Below are 15,354 nucleotides of genomic sequence, written 5' to 3'. Positions count from 1 at the left end.
TCTTGTTCTACGGCCCACAGGCCACAACAACCCAAGGCTCACCAGCCCCCAAGGCAGCTGCACAGCCCAAAGGCCGCATCTTATCTCATTACCCTCGGGCCCCCGACTAGTCAAAGACTTACCAGCCCTCAAGGCTGCTCCACGGCCGCAGCTAGCCAAGTATTCCAGCCCTCAAGGCTGTTGAGGCTGCTCCACGGCCGCAGCTAGCCAAGTAATCCAGCCCTCAAGGCTGTTGCGGGACTAACTCATCTCAGTTGATATCTCAGTTCATAACAGACACTGCGTCCCGCCGGTGAGACAGCGGGACAGTCCCAGAAATGAACGGGACTGTGCCAATGAATGCAGGACAGTTGGGAGGTATGCAAATGTCACTCTTGCTAATTTAAAAAAGAACTCTGAGCAATGCACGGGACTCTGAGTCATAGTGCATCATATAAAGCTTTTAAAAATTCCTGAAGGAACGGTTTACTGTAATGAATTTTTTCTGGCGTATATTTTCTACCAAGGCAGTATTTATAACTTGGACACCAGAAAAAAAAAATGGTGGCATAGAAGCAGTTCACATACTTGAATGTATGTAAATGTCCCATGTGTCACACAGAGAATCACCCAATACAGAAGTAAGTAGTGCTGCTATTTAGCAAACTGGGGCTGCTCTGTGAGGGTCTTCTCTACTTCAGATAAGGCAGTGAGAGTGTGTGTACACAGGATTTGACCTGGCAGGGACCAAAGCAAAGCCTGACATCGCAGGTGTTCCAGCGCCAATTACAGGAAATGCCATCTGAAGATGCTGTTACCTACGCCTGCTTGCTAAATTGTGTGGACACCCACTCCCCATAGAAAACCATGGGGATGTGGTAAACAGTGTTAAAACAGGGACACCAAGAGAAATCAGTGATTTCTCTGTTGTATCGTTATTGCTAAATAACAATTATCCGTCAAAAAAAGAAAGGGTTTATCATTGCTTCATAAATAGACCTATTGGTCTATGAATATAAAATACTAAGAATAAATCAGTTTTCCAAGATAAATTAACTCTGTGTTCAATAGTATTAGATTTACAGCTTAAAGATGTCGGAGATTACTTTGCTTTTAAAACAAGTTTATATGAGCTGGAATCACAATATAGTTACTGGATCCATATACATTGTTTGCATGAAGTAATATTACGTAAACGTTACTTATTAGTTTATATCTGCGATACACCTAGTTTTAACTTGTAATCTTGCAAATATATATGTTCCTTTGATGGGATGCTTAGCTATTCAAGCTCTTAACTTTAAACTTCCCATAGTTTGTTTTAGCAAGATCGAATATCTTCAACTCAATGAAAAAAAAATATATATTTTATGTGCATATGCTGCCACCTTGTGGATTACTAAATATCTGTATAACACAATAGTTGTACTATGAATACTATTCAACTTGGGGGTTTCCATAACTTTTACTCTATAATACACTAACTTTAACTTCCAATTAAAACTACAATACCACTTGCTGTAATGTTTCACTAAGCATCCCTCCCCATATACACACACTAGACTATTTTTATGAACAATATGGACGATAACGATATAGTTCCACTATATATCGTTCAGTGTGTATGCAGTAAACAACCAACGATGTGTGCTCCCATGGGTCGTTAGCGATGTCCTTTGCAGTCCGTACATGCAGGCCAATCTGACGATATCGTCAAGAATTGTCTGTTCAGAGATGTGGCAGGATGACTTCACTGAAAGAGATCTTTAAAGATATATTTCAGTGTGTACTCCCAATATCGTTTGTCCTGCACTACAGAAAGTTCAAGAGAAATCTTTCACCAATATCGTTCATACAGCACATCGTCTAGTGTGTATGAGCCTTTAACAGCCCGACTGGGAAAAACAGCTACAAGTATCCGAGACCTTAGACCTCCAAGTAGCCATTTTACAGCAGGTGACCGTATTGCATTTTCCCATCCTGCCCCTAGTACTGTATACTGCTCCAAATTAACTTTGCACAGGGATGAGCCAGGTTGCAATATTAGGGATGAAATATATTTGCTGTTTTTGCATGCAGAGTAAATGATACTTGTCTACTTTTGCTGCCTTCTCTCCGGGGAGAAGATAGGCGATGCAGATGACATATAATGGACCCAAAAATCTCAGCATTATCCTCCATTCCTGCCCACTTTTTTAGGAAGTAGGTGGAATGCTAGAGGACCACCTACTGTTCTAAGGGGGATCGGTATGAATGACCTCCGGACCTATGCCCGGCGGTTCAAATCCTGACGCCGGAAGACCGGCAGCAGTGCAGATCCGGACAAGGTAAGTAAAGTAAGTAACCTAACTCTCTCCCCCCCTTACCCTCTCTTAGGGGTGCCTAACCCTAACCTCCCCCCTAGTACCTAACCCTAAACCCTAGGGTAATAGGTAAGTACAGTATGGGGTAAATAGTGTCTGGAAGTTTTATTTTACGCTGCATTTTCAAACTCAGAATCAAGCCCTAAATGTTCAGAAGTACCCGGAGGGAGGATATATCCTTTTTCCTGACTGATTTTTGGAACTATGCATAATGGTCTACTGGTTCTCATAACTGTAATTATAATTACTTAACTACAAGACACATACTAAGAGGTCTTGCTGGAACAAAAGTGACAAATTGAACAAAAAAGATTATATTACTCTAATGCTGCCCATCCACTACACGACACTGTAATCGTGATGTCGTTTCTATGTCTGTGATGTGCCTACACTGAGCGAGCAGTCGTTCAGTGCAGGATCATCAATCATCTGGTAACATGCTGAACCTGACGTTATCGTCAGGTTGACCAGCTTGTTTGCCTGATGATAGATGTCCAATAGGACCATCGTGCACGCGTATCGCTGGTCGTATTAGATATTAAACTGCACGATATTCGGGCGATTACCAAGCGATTGAGCGATAACGACGGTCGTTATCGCTCAATCACTAGGTTTAATCGCATAGTGGATGGGCAGCTTCAGGGGTCAATCCAATTAGGTGCGAATTGCGAATTGTTATTTTCTCTTAGAATTTGCATAGTGAATTCATTTTGCAATCCAATTAGCAACTCGCACTGAATCAGTCAGACTGAATTATCATTTTTTCATTCGCACCTCCCTGAGGGTGAGAGATGGAAAGGAAAATCTTTATTATAAAGGTAAAAAAGTCAGGACCCCCTTAGAAACCTTCCGTAATAATGACTAATTAGGCAATTGGAAGTTTCCAATCACCTTAATTAGTCCAATAATTATATGTCATTACCTTGTCCTTCAAATTACCCCAAAATCAACTTTTCGTTAGTTTAGGTACCCCATGTTTGATTACAATATATTTTTAATTTAAAAATATTTGTTATTAATGTTTTTTTTTTTTTTTTCAAGGTGCCCTCATAGTACCCTAAAAGCACCTTTTCTCCTACTTTTTTTGCATTTTTCGTTTGAGATTAAACGAAAAAAAGTTATTTTTTTTTATCATTTTCTTGCATTTTTTTTTTTTTAAAAGGCACAAATCAGCCATTTGACACAACTTAAAAACCTACAGTACAATCCTAATGCCCACAAACAGCCTTCTATACAGTCCTGCTAGGTCTCCCCACTTTTTCATTTGGCAGTCAATTCGCAAACCTCCGCTGCAAGTTGTGCGAATAGGCATTTTTAATTGGATTGGAGAATTCTCTGTAGCGCGTAATGATGCGAAGTCTGCGAATTTCAAGAAACAAATTCGCTACTCGCAATTCGCACCTAACTGGATTGACCCCTATGAGGGGTTGCTTATCCTTGGAAAAGTAATTCCTTAATATAACCAGACCCTTTGTGTAGTACATATGACTACACCCCCTCCCCAACACACACACACATACCAACAGCATTTAATATGCACAAGGGGCATGTTATGTAAAAGATAGTGACTAGTTTACTCCATGATCCTTTTCATGACAGAATGCCTTGGACAGAATTTTTCCCAGGAATAAAAGCCCAAAATAAAGATACTGTTTGCCTCATAGCACTGGGGCCATGAGTTTGATTCCAACCAGAGCCCTATCTGTGAGAAGTTTGTATGTTCTCCTCATGATTGCGTGGGTGTCCTCCAGAGTCAAACTGGTTCACAGGTGTACAGGGGAAATCCCTTGTGGGCCACGGTGCCTTATGACCTCACCTCCTCTTCTAGAGTTGAGCAGGCTTATGAAAGAACTTGGGTGCTTGAACCAAGATTAGCCCTCTTGCCAATCAAAGTGGGTGGTCCCAACACAACCCTGTCACCTCCTTTATAAAGGGGCCCTGCTCTTTGCATGTCCTCTCTGAAACCTGCAAGTAGGACTTCAGCTACCTGTGATGAACCAGAGAGGTAATACAATAGGTCTTACATGTAGTGCATGTTAATGCATTAAAAATAGATTAGAATATCAATTTGGGGGTTTAGTGGTTCTTTAAATCTGGAATTTGTCAGAGTACATAAAGGAGTTTGGGAATCCAGATGTAGGGTTGTCAAGACAAAAGGTCGACAATGTATAGGTCGACATGTACAAAAAGTTGACAGGTTCGAATAGTCAACACAAAAAAGGTTGACACAATTCTTTTCCAACATTTTTGAGGTTAGGGTTGGGCACTTGGGGGAGGGTAAGGTTTAGGCACTTGGAGGAATGTTAGGCACCAAGGGAGGGGTTAGGTTTAGACACTAGGGGGAGGCTTAGGCTTAAAATAAAAGTGCCAATTAGATTGTGTCGGCCTTTTGTACCTGCCGACCTATTGCCTCTTGACGTCGACCTATACATTGTCGACATTTTGTCTGTTGACCTTTTATACCACACGCGGGAGTTTGCAGAACACCAGTATTGTGTATAAAGTGTATTGCTTAGAATGTACTGGGATACAGTAGCAATGTGTTATCACTACGAAACTACAAATGTATTCAGAGTTGCAGACAATTATTCGAAATTCTAAATATTGCAGTAACCCATAGACAACTAATGTGCAAACGTTTAACAGTCAAGAACAATATGCACGAGTACCAGAAATGTTTGGTATCTTTCCTCTAGGATGTGACTGCCAGCCGGGTACTTCCTGTTGAACGTCTCCATGAACTTGGAAAAAGTGCTGTTCCCAGAAGCTGGATGGGACCCGGGTGTGCGGTGCTGGGGGATTCGCACATAGCTGCTGCTTACATTGAGCGCTGGGTGTACAGAGCTGCTGCTGTCCCGGCTATACGGCAGCACGGGGAGACAGGAGATCATTATATGCACACACAGTGCTGACCACAGCAGCCACGGCATATTCACATTAATAGCACCCTCCGGCCATACACTGGCACAGCATTATTATTTCTTACTGCCTGCCGGGTACTAGCAATACACACAAACAATACGGAAAACAGTCCACTAACAAGTAATGGCATTGTACTGCTAGTGCTAACACAAGAGTGACAAAAGGGGATAGACTGTCTCATCTCATTGTCTTCTTTAGGGAAGCAGGGACGCCATCTTGCCAGAGACCAATTTCAGAAACGGTTTAGGAAACAGTGACAAGAGGAAGCACTGTCATCACATAGATTCTGTAAGCCTAAACATGTTTGGAAAGGGTTGCAATGTACAATGTTATTTGGAGAGAGGGAAATGATATATATATATATATTCTCTCTCTCTCTCTCTCTCTATATATATATATATATATATATATATATATATATATATATATATATATATATGTGTGTCCAAGAGGGCGGAACTAGACACACATGAGCCCCACATACATACACAGAGACGGAGACACTCGGGTCAATAAATGCAAAATAGTTGCAGGTAAGTATGCCGACGTGTCGGCGTACTTTATTACTCCATCATCAGGGTAAAAATACATAAAACATATACACTTACTTTATATCACCACCACAACACCATATTTATGTTGCATCCTGAGACCATTCATGTGTGGGGTTGCTTCTCAGCCAAGGGAGTGCGCTCACTCACAATTTTGCCTAAGAACACAGCCATGAATATAGAATGGTACCAAAACATCCTCCAAGTGCAACTTCTCCCAACCAACCAAGAACAGTTTGGTGACGAACAATGCCTTTTCCAGCATCATGCAGCACCTTGCCATAAGGAAAAAGTGATAACTAAGTAGCTTGGGGAACAAAACCTCAAAGTTTTGGGTTCATGGCCAGGAAACTCCCCAGACCTTAATCCCATTGAGAACATGTGGTCAATTCTCAAGAGTCGGGTGGACAAACAAAAACCCACAAATTCTGACAAACTCCAAGCATTGGTTAGGCAAGAATGGGCGGCCATCATTCAGTATGTGGCCCAGAAGTTGATTGACAGCATGCCAGGGCGAATTGCAGAGGTCTTGAAAAAGATGGATCAACACTGCAAATATTGACTCTTTGTATAAACTTAAAGTAATTGTCAATAAAAGCCTTTGACTCTTATGAAATGCTTGTAATTTTACTTTAGTATACTGTACCATAGTAACATCTGGCAAAATGGTGAAAAAACACTGAAGCCGCAAACTTTGTGAAAACCAATACTTGTTTGCTGGATCGTATATACGATTCCTTCTGAAGAAACCGATGAGACCCAATAGCGGAAAATCGCGTTAAGGGAAAGGGGACCTTGCCGGCTGCAATCGCTTATATCCTAAGGTTCCAGCAAACAATGCCAATATACCACTGGTGACTGACGCACTCCCTCCCCGCTGCAAAGGACACGGTCTCCGAATATTGTGAGTTGCCCACTGACTTCACAGAGCGGTAAGAACTTGGGACTTTTATTCCAGCTGGACTGGATTTAATTCCGCTTATAAAGGGCTCATAAATACTCACCAGAGAGATTCCAATAAACGGGAAGGTGGCAGTGTTTTTATTTCATCTGCTATTTGATAAGGATTTGCAACAATCCCGCAGGAGTAACTATTAAAGGCTGGATAAAGTTTAACTTACCATCTGGATTTAATTGCTCAAATCTTTTCATCAAAGGAACTATCTCGGTCATATTTACTATTTGTGGGAGCTACAATATTGCTATCTTGGATTGCATTAAGTTGGAGGAGAGAGAGAGAGATATATATATATCTATATATCATGCAACTATTTTTTATATATATTTTTCCACTGTGGATATGTACTCATTTGAATATATGTTGTGTGTTTTATTATGTGATTTTATGAAATTGGATGTCCAAATTGAATATAGTAAATTTTTAAAAAAATATCTGCGCTCCTTTTCTATTTGTAATATGATTACAAATTGATCTATGTAACTGTGTAATGAATTCATATTACCATGCCTCTCAACATGCAGAGAATCAAATTAAGGATTTCATGTGCTCAGCAAAAGGGTGCATGGCCTTGTGTCTGTTAGGACATGCCCCCTGGTGAGCCGTCTTTGTGGGTGTGACCACGTGTCATGCTCCCTGATTCTCGTCAGGCTAGCCCTCAGTCTCCTCCTGGCACTAAATGGACGTTGCCAGGGCCGGCTCTAGGGGTGTTTGACCAGTGCGGTTGAACAGGGGCGCCACCTATAGAGGGCACACCCCTCTCAACATCCCAAAGTGGCCCGCGGGTTGTCAAATCAGGAGACACCGGAGTCTGAATGGATGCTGCGCGCATCATACATTCAGTGATGGGAGAGAGCTGGGTAAGCTCAGCTAGTGAGGCTCCCCCCAGCCTGATGTTATTTGGAGGCGTGCCATACGGGCATGCCTCCAAATAACATCACTTAGGGGGCGTGGCCTATTGTAATTAGGGCCCCTCCCCCATTTTCGATGTTGGGGCGCACTGTAAAGAGCTGGCACAGGATACTCCGACCCCTGGAACCGGCCCTGGACGTGGTATGCATCCATCACTCCTGTCACGCTCTTCTGGATCAGCTCACCTTATTCATATGGCATCCTGTCGTGCCATGTGGTACGCTGTGCATGTCATATCTCCTGGATCACCCCAGTGGCAAACGCAGGATTTTTAAGGGGGGGTTTCCACACACACACACATATATATATATATATATACACACACACCTTCTAAGCATACTCAAGCACAGCATACACACACAAACATAAGCATGCTTACATACACACGAGGATACTTACACACAAGATATATACATACTTACACACAGCATACAGCATATACACACATACACAGCATACATTCATACATACAGCATATAAACACACACATAAGCATACTTATACACAGCATACATACATACATACATAAGTACACTTACCGAGGGCTGATGAGAGAGAAGGAGGAGGGTCACCGCTGGAGCCCATGTCAGCGAAGCTGCTACTGCTCGGCATGCAAAGCAGCTCCCTCCCAGCTGAAGACGTAGGACTTGGAGCTGAGCCAGATCCACCAGAGCACCTGCACCAGGACGACCGTGATGGCCCTTCACTGCCCTGGAGCACCCACACAGCATGACAAGCAACAGCGGGAGCCGGGATCACTGGGAGACACGCGGCTGCTCCACCCCCTACTGCCACCAGACTGAGACGCCCCCTCTGAGCCAATCGTAGCGCAGCAGGGATTGTGACACAGCAGCGCCATCGGCCAGCTGCGGCTGCACATGCATCCTTTGTAGAAAACTCTTGCAATTAGAGCTCATCGGTGGAACCGCGGCAGCTCCGTCACGCCCGCAGAGCAGTGCAGAGACGGAGACAGTGCTGTCTCCGTCTCTAAAAAAACAAATTTGGTCCGTCAGGGGGGGTTTCTGGGTATTCAGAACCCCCCCCTGCGTGCGCTACTGCACCCTGTGCATGTCACTTCTGACTGTCACAAAGCAGCGATGACCAGGTCTTCCCAGCTGCTCTCTGGGCCTAATTCAGACCCGCTCACGAGCGCTGAGCGCTTGCAAGCAGGTCGATGTTGCCCAAGTGCATATGCGCACGACGGAGGCGGCCCATCGTGCGCATGTGCAAGACCCGAATAACGACGGCCAAGTTGTCGTTATGGGTCTCGCACCAAAGGGGGCGTGCTGTTGATGGTGATTGACAGCACGCCCCCTTTGGTGGGCGTGCCGGGGGCTTTGCTGCCCAGACGGAGGCGTTCCCATGGGAACACCTACCGTCTGGGGCCAGCCCCACTGACATCACTAGTAGAGCCAAAAGCACTCCAGGACTTGCGGCAGCGAGACCCTACCTTAGGGTCTCGTCGCAAGCCCGATGGTCGCTATGGTCTTGACCATCGCGACCATCATTTTGGCCGCTCGCTATAGCTGTGGGTGGTCACTCATAGCTATGCGAGCGGCCAGGTGGCCGCTCCAAAAAGGAGGAGGGGCGGCCCTGATTCAGAGCGAGCGCTCTGTCAGAGCGTCAGGCTCTGAATCAGGGCCTCTGTCTCACTTTTCCTGCAGGTTAAGGATATCCAGATTTGCCTGATAGAACTGTACAGCATAATAACTGCAGCATGTGTCTGTGTTGCTGGATTCCCTTCCAGGTTGATTATGTACAGTACCTGAAAGTCTCTCTGTCTGCAGATTCTTGATTACAGCAGAGTTTTCAGTCCAGCTGATAGTTCTGGACCTGAACTGCAGAGTTCATGTGGAATTATTGTTTTCAGTACTTAGTACTTGTCATTCTCTCTGCATATGCACAGTGTGCTCCGCACCAGAGTTCCCCATGAATCAGAATTGGGTGCAGCCTTGACAGTCAGGTTCAGGTGCTTAGCCAGAAGCCAACCAGAAGCCAGTCTGCAATCACATGACACTCTCAGCCAATACCTGGACAGCCTGAGTATATAGGGAGCCTCTTGAACACTCCCAAACTGCCAGTGCCTTGTTGTTATATCTTGCTGCAAGTTGCTAGAGTATTATTTGAATTTCCAGTTCTTCCAGCACAGTTTCCATCACTAGCGCTCCTGCCTCCAGCTGTTCCAGTTCGATCCCGGTGTCCAGCATTCCGGTTCAATCCCGGTGTCCAGCATTCCGGTTCAATCCCGGTGTCCAGCATTCCGCTTCAATCCCGGTGTCCAGCACTCTGCTTCAATCCCGGTGTCCAGCATTCCGCTTCAATCCCGATGTCCAGCATTCTGGTTCATTCCCGGTGTCCAGTATTCTGTTTCAATCTCGGTGTTCAGTTTTTCCGCTTCAATCCCGGTGTCCAGCATTCCGCTTCAATCCCGGTGTCCAGCATTCCGCTTCAATCCCGGTGTCCAGCATTCCGCTTCAATCCCGGTGTCCAGCATTCCGCTTCAATCCCGGTGTCCAGCATTCCGCTTCAATCCCGGTGTCCAGCATTCCGCTTCAATCCCGGTGTCCAGCATTCCGCTTCAATCCCGGTGTCCAGCATTCCGCTTCAATCCCGGTGTCCAGCATTCTGGTTCATTCCCGGTGTCCAGTATTCTGGTTCCATCTCGGTGTTCAGTTTTTCCGGTTCAATCCCGGGGTCCAGTACCAGACTTTACCATGCCACTCTACTCCTCTCAACTGCATGAGGAAAAGTTATATCAGACCCCCAAGCTTCTGCCCAGACCTCACTGACTCCATTCCAGCCAGAACCCTCAGTCCAGGTCCACAGCCTAACACATCCGTGACACCGGTATTGCCTTTATTTCTAGTTTGACTGTATGACTAGTCCCAACTCAGCATGGGCGCAGCCATCTTGACTCTAATCATGTGACCGCATCTCCCCCAGTCTTAATGCTTCTTTATTCCAGGTGACTGGCAGCCAATCTGTGACCTGCATCTCCTATATAAGCGCTTCCTGTTCACTAGTTGACTACCAGATTAGCAAATCACATTGCTGATTTCCTGGTCTGCAGCTAATCTGCAGTCTTCACCTGAGATTCCTGTTGTAGTACTACTGGGATTCTTCTTTGCAATTTGCAGCTACTCTGTGTTTCCAAGTATCAGTACTGCTGAAACCTTCAGCGTGCCAAGTTACACTGATACCCAGTGACTCCTGTGTTCCTACATTGCCAGAATTTCATTCTACAGATCTGCTCTTGTGCCTGCATCTTATGCTGGGCATACACTCTACAATTATCTGTCAAATATCTGTCCAATCTGGCTGGTTGGAATGAAAATCTGATAATGTATGGGAGCAAATGACAATAGAAATTTGCTCCCAAACACTAGAAAACAGACCAGCTTTTCCTTCCCACCAGACAGATTTGACAGATATCTCACAGATAATTGTAGAGTGTATGCCAAGCATTAGTGTTTCTGTGAGTCTCACTCCTAATTGAGCTTTGCACCTGTGGTGCTTCAGCTAAACCAAACACCAGGGTGCTACAGTCTGCTGCCTCCTAGACATACAGTGTGTCTTATACCAGTTCCAGCTTGATTAATTCAGATTTCGGCTCTGACTTGCTCTGCAGCAATACTTGCTCTGAGCAATACCAGTTCCAGCCTGGTTACTTCAGCTACTAACTCTGACATGCTCTGCAACACTACTAGTCCCAGCAATACCAGTTTCAGCTTGGTTAATTCAGCTTCCAGCTCTGACCTGCTCTGCAGCACTACTGCTCCAAGCAGTGGCGTAAATTCATACCAGACGCCCGGAGGCAAGCTATAATTTGGTGCCCCCACCCCTATCACAGTGTGCAATTGACACTGTGAAATTTGCATGCAGACAGGCTATAGATAGACGAAGGCAGCAGCTGATGGTCTGACATGGAGCTCTCCACTAGTGTATGGTGGCTTCTCAGGTGCCGGGAAAGGGTGCCATGTATTGGGCGGCCATGACGTTACACTCTAGGTGCACAGTTACAGCCCTAAGTGGGGAAAATATGTTGTGGACAATGGAGAAGGTGCCCCCTTCAGAGCTGGAGCCCGGCGGCAGGCGCCTCCGTTGTCTCCCATAGTTCTGCCCCTGGCTCCAAGCAATACCAGCCCCAGCCTGGTTAATTCTGCTTCAAGCATTGACCTGCTCTGCAGCACTACAGTTTCCAGCAACAGTAGTTCCACTTTGGTCATTTCAGTTACCTGTTCTAATCTGCCCAGCAGCACTACTAAACCCAGCCTAGCCGGTCCCTGCCCGGCATCCAATCCTAGCTGGTCCCAGCCTTGGATCTAGCTTATCCAGTCCCAGTACAGTCACCTCCCAGTTCCAGTCTGGCTCCAGTGGTAGTCCCAGTCCGGATATCTCCTGGTTCCAGTCTGGCTCCAATACCGGTGACCTTCCAGTTCCAGCCCGGTCATTCTAATAAAGAACTTTCCTAATTGCCTCTTCAGTTCTTCATTAAAGTTCAAGCACTACATATACAGACAGTGCTCGGAGCAGGTCAGAGCTGGAAGCTAAATTAACCACCACTCATATCTGCCTCTTCAATACAGCCCAGTGGTCCCAGTTCCTTTGCCCACAATAAAATCCAGACTCCTGACAATTGCAGAGCAGTGGACAGAGTGTCCCCAGCCTCCCGACTCTCAGAGTGCAGCACCAGCGCCGCCAGTGGTCTGCGAGATTAACTGTCCGAGGATGTTGGAGGGGGTTGCAGGGCCACTTGGGGAGATCCTACATCATGGGTGGCCCTGATCTTGGAGTCTCGGGCGGGTTTCTAATCCCGGCAGTCCCGCTGCTCTTTCCATGGGTCTGCATCACATGACCCCGTTCACCCAGTCACAGACCCAACTCAGCACCACATCAATCCTGAGCCAGCAGGGAGGGATAAAAGGAGGCTGAGTGCATGCACTCATTGCCTGAACAATTAGTTACTTGCTGTGGTGTAACAGGTTATGCTTTTGCATTCTTCCAGCATGCAAATTACTAGTCTAGGCTCCTGCAGTTCCAAGCCTGGTTCTGCAAGTTCTTCTGCCAGTCCCAGTCTGGTTCTGCAAGTTACTCCTGCCAGTCCCAGTCTGGTTCTGCAAGTTCTCCTGCCGGTCTCAGTCCAGTTCTGCAAGCTCTCCTGTCCATCCCAGTCCAGTTCTGCAATTTCTCCTGCCCGCCCCAGTCTGGTTCTGCAAGTTACTCCTGCCCACGCAATGTCTGGTTCTGGAGGCTACTCCTGTTGGTCCCAGTCCAGTTCTGCAAGTTACTTCTGCTGATCCTAGTCCAGTTCTGCAAGTTCATTTGCTGGTTCTTCAAGTTACTTCTGCTGATCCTAGTCCGGTTTTGCAAGTTCATCTGCCGGTCCCAGTCTGGTTCTGCAAGTTACTCCTGCTGGTCTCAGTCCAGTTCTGCAAGCTCTCCTGTCCATCCCAGTCCAGTTCTGCAAGTTCTCCTGCCCGCCCCAGTCTGGTTCTGCAAGTTACTCCTGCCCGCCCCAGTCTGGTTCTGGAGGCTACTCCTGCTGGTCCCAGTCCGGTTCTGCAAGTTACTTCTGCTGATCCTCGTCCGGTTCTGCAAGTTCATCTGCCGGTCCAGCCCGGTTCAGTGTCCATTTTGCTACCCATCGCCAAAGGCAGTTACATTATCAAAGTTACTCCTACTGGTCCCATTCCAGTTCTGCGAGTCACTCCTGTCAGTTCCAGTCTGGTTCTGCAAGTAACTCCAGTCGGACCAGTTAGGTCCCTCATGGCTGCATCTAAGCTATCCATTGCTGTTATCCATCACCAAAGGCAGTTCTCATTGTTACCCAAATTTATATGAGAAAGAGCTATATATTGCCTCCACGGTTCCTGTTGCGATCATCTGCTGCTGATCCAAAAGAAGTGGGTCTTGAGAGCGCATTTTTAAAGTTTTTTTTAGAAAGGTGGAGAGTCTGATAGGGAGAAGGAAAGAGTTCCAGGTTAAGAGCAGCACAGAAAATATCTTGGAGTGGGAGGAAGTAATCAGTTGGGAGGAGAGGCGGCATTAATTTGTGGAGTGAAGTGGGTGGGTGGGAGTGTGAAGGGAGATAAGAGCAGAGATCTAAATAGAAGAGGATTGGGTGAGAGCTTTGTAAGTTAGTGTGAGTTTGAATTGGGTTCTGAAAGGAAAGGGGAGCCAGTGTAGGACTTAAAGGAGAGGGGATGCAGATGTAGTATGTTGGAGAGAGAGATATTTTTGAAATGGAAACAGCAGGACTGCAAAAGGTACTGAATGTTTGCTTTGAAGGAGAGGGAGGAGTTAAGGATAACTCCAAGACAGTCCACTTATGGACTAGAGATGGTGGTGCTGACAATAGATAAAGAAATTATGGTGGGTGAGGTTATTTAGGAGGGTGGAAAGATGATAAGCTCAGTCTTAGACATGTTAAGTTTAAGAAAGCGCTGGGACATCCAGGAGAAAATAGCAGAGGCAGTTGGAGTTATGAGTAGGGAGAGTGGGGGAGATGTCAGGGGAGGAGACATAGATCTGAGTGTCATTCACATAGATATGATATTGTAGGCCAAGGGAGCTGATAAGTTCACGTAAAAAGGATGTATAAAGGGACATTAGGAGAGGTCCAAGAACAGAACCTTGGGGGACACCTACTGAAAGAGAAAGTTGTTGTAAAGTGGAGTCATGAGAGGAGATGGAGAAAGAGAGGTAGGAGGACAGCCAGTAGAGGACAGTATCCTACAGACCAAGGGAGTGTAGGTTTTGCAGAGGGTGATCCACAGTGTCAAAAGCAGCAGAAATGTTGAGGGAATTGAGCAGAGGGTAGTGGACATTAGATGTGGCAGCAGGAGGTCATTGTTGACTTTAGCGAGTTTGGAGGCAAAGGGGAGGATAGAGATAGGGAGGTAATTACTAAGAGTGTCAGGATCAAGAGTGAGTTTTTTAAGAATGGGGGAGACAAGGGCATGCTTGAATGCAGAGCGGATAGTGCATGATGAGATAGAGAGATTGAAGGGATAGAAACAGGCAACAGAAGAGAGGGAGCAGAGGAGCCGGTGTCAAAGGGAGGAGGTGGAAGGCGGGGGAGAGGATTCAGATTAGTGCCATAATACGTCCCCATTTACTTAACATCAGTTAACATAGGAGCATTGTTGCATACGTTAACTGAGGGGCAATAACAACACACTAGTGATGTTGCCAAGTTGTTATGGGAGTATGTTAATGTTACTAACTAGTGTGTAAGGAGTTGCGTGACTTGTGTGTGAGAAGTAACTTGCACTGTCAGGGTTAGACTTTACAAGGCGCAGTAAACCACAGTACTCACCGGTGAAGGATTTCACCCAGTGTTCCGCGGCGGTAGAAGGGCTTGATTTACAAGTTTGCCAGTAAGGGCCCTGAAGAAAACAACGCACCCAATTAGACATGCCCTCTTCTTACGTAGGGACAACAGGTTACTCCAGACTAAGGGTGAAGGTAATGTTTGACCCTGTGGGTGAATGATCATCATCAGCTCTAAAGGTACCTACACACATAGCGATATTTTACACGATCTGGCCGACAGATCGTGTAAAATATGCCCAAATCGTGAGTCCCCACTCACGATCACGATGCGATGCGTGTCCCCACAGGTCGTACATCGCATCTTCAGATCTACTATGCTGTAGAGCAGATCTGA

General features: G+C 46.0%; 1 protein-coding gene across 2 annotated transcripts in view; it reads right to left on the bottom strand.

Moving 5' to 3' along the window:
* Positions 1-5,379, bottom strand: part of CTSO (cathepsin O) — a 37,173-nt gene extending 31,794 nt beyond the window's left edge. For both annotated transcript variants that reach the window (XM_088475355.1, XM_088475356.1), the window contains exon 1: positions 5,012-5,379. In XM_088475355.1, the coding sequence (XP_088331481.1) occupies positions 5,012-5,272 (261 nt within the window). In that variant the 5' untranslated portion in view covers positions 5,273-5,379. The remainder of the gene's footprint in view (positions 1-5,011) is intronic.
* Between the last annotated feature and the right edge of the window lie 9,975 nt (positions 5,380-15,354).

This window comes from Taudactylus pleione, unplaced genomic scaffold (genome assembly GCF_031769625.1).
Source record: "Taudactylus pleione unplaced genomic scaffold, aTauple2 ptg000170l, whole genome shotgun sequence".
Classification (NCBI taxonomy): domain Eukaryota; kingdom Metazoa; phylum Chordata; class Amphibia; order Anura; family Myobatrachidae; genus Taudactylus; species Taudactylus pleione.
The sequence above is the reverse complement of the archived record's forward strand: the minus strand, read 5'-3'. Positions and strand labels throughout refer to the sequence as shown.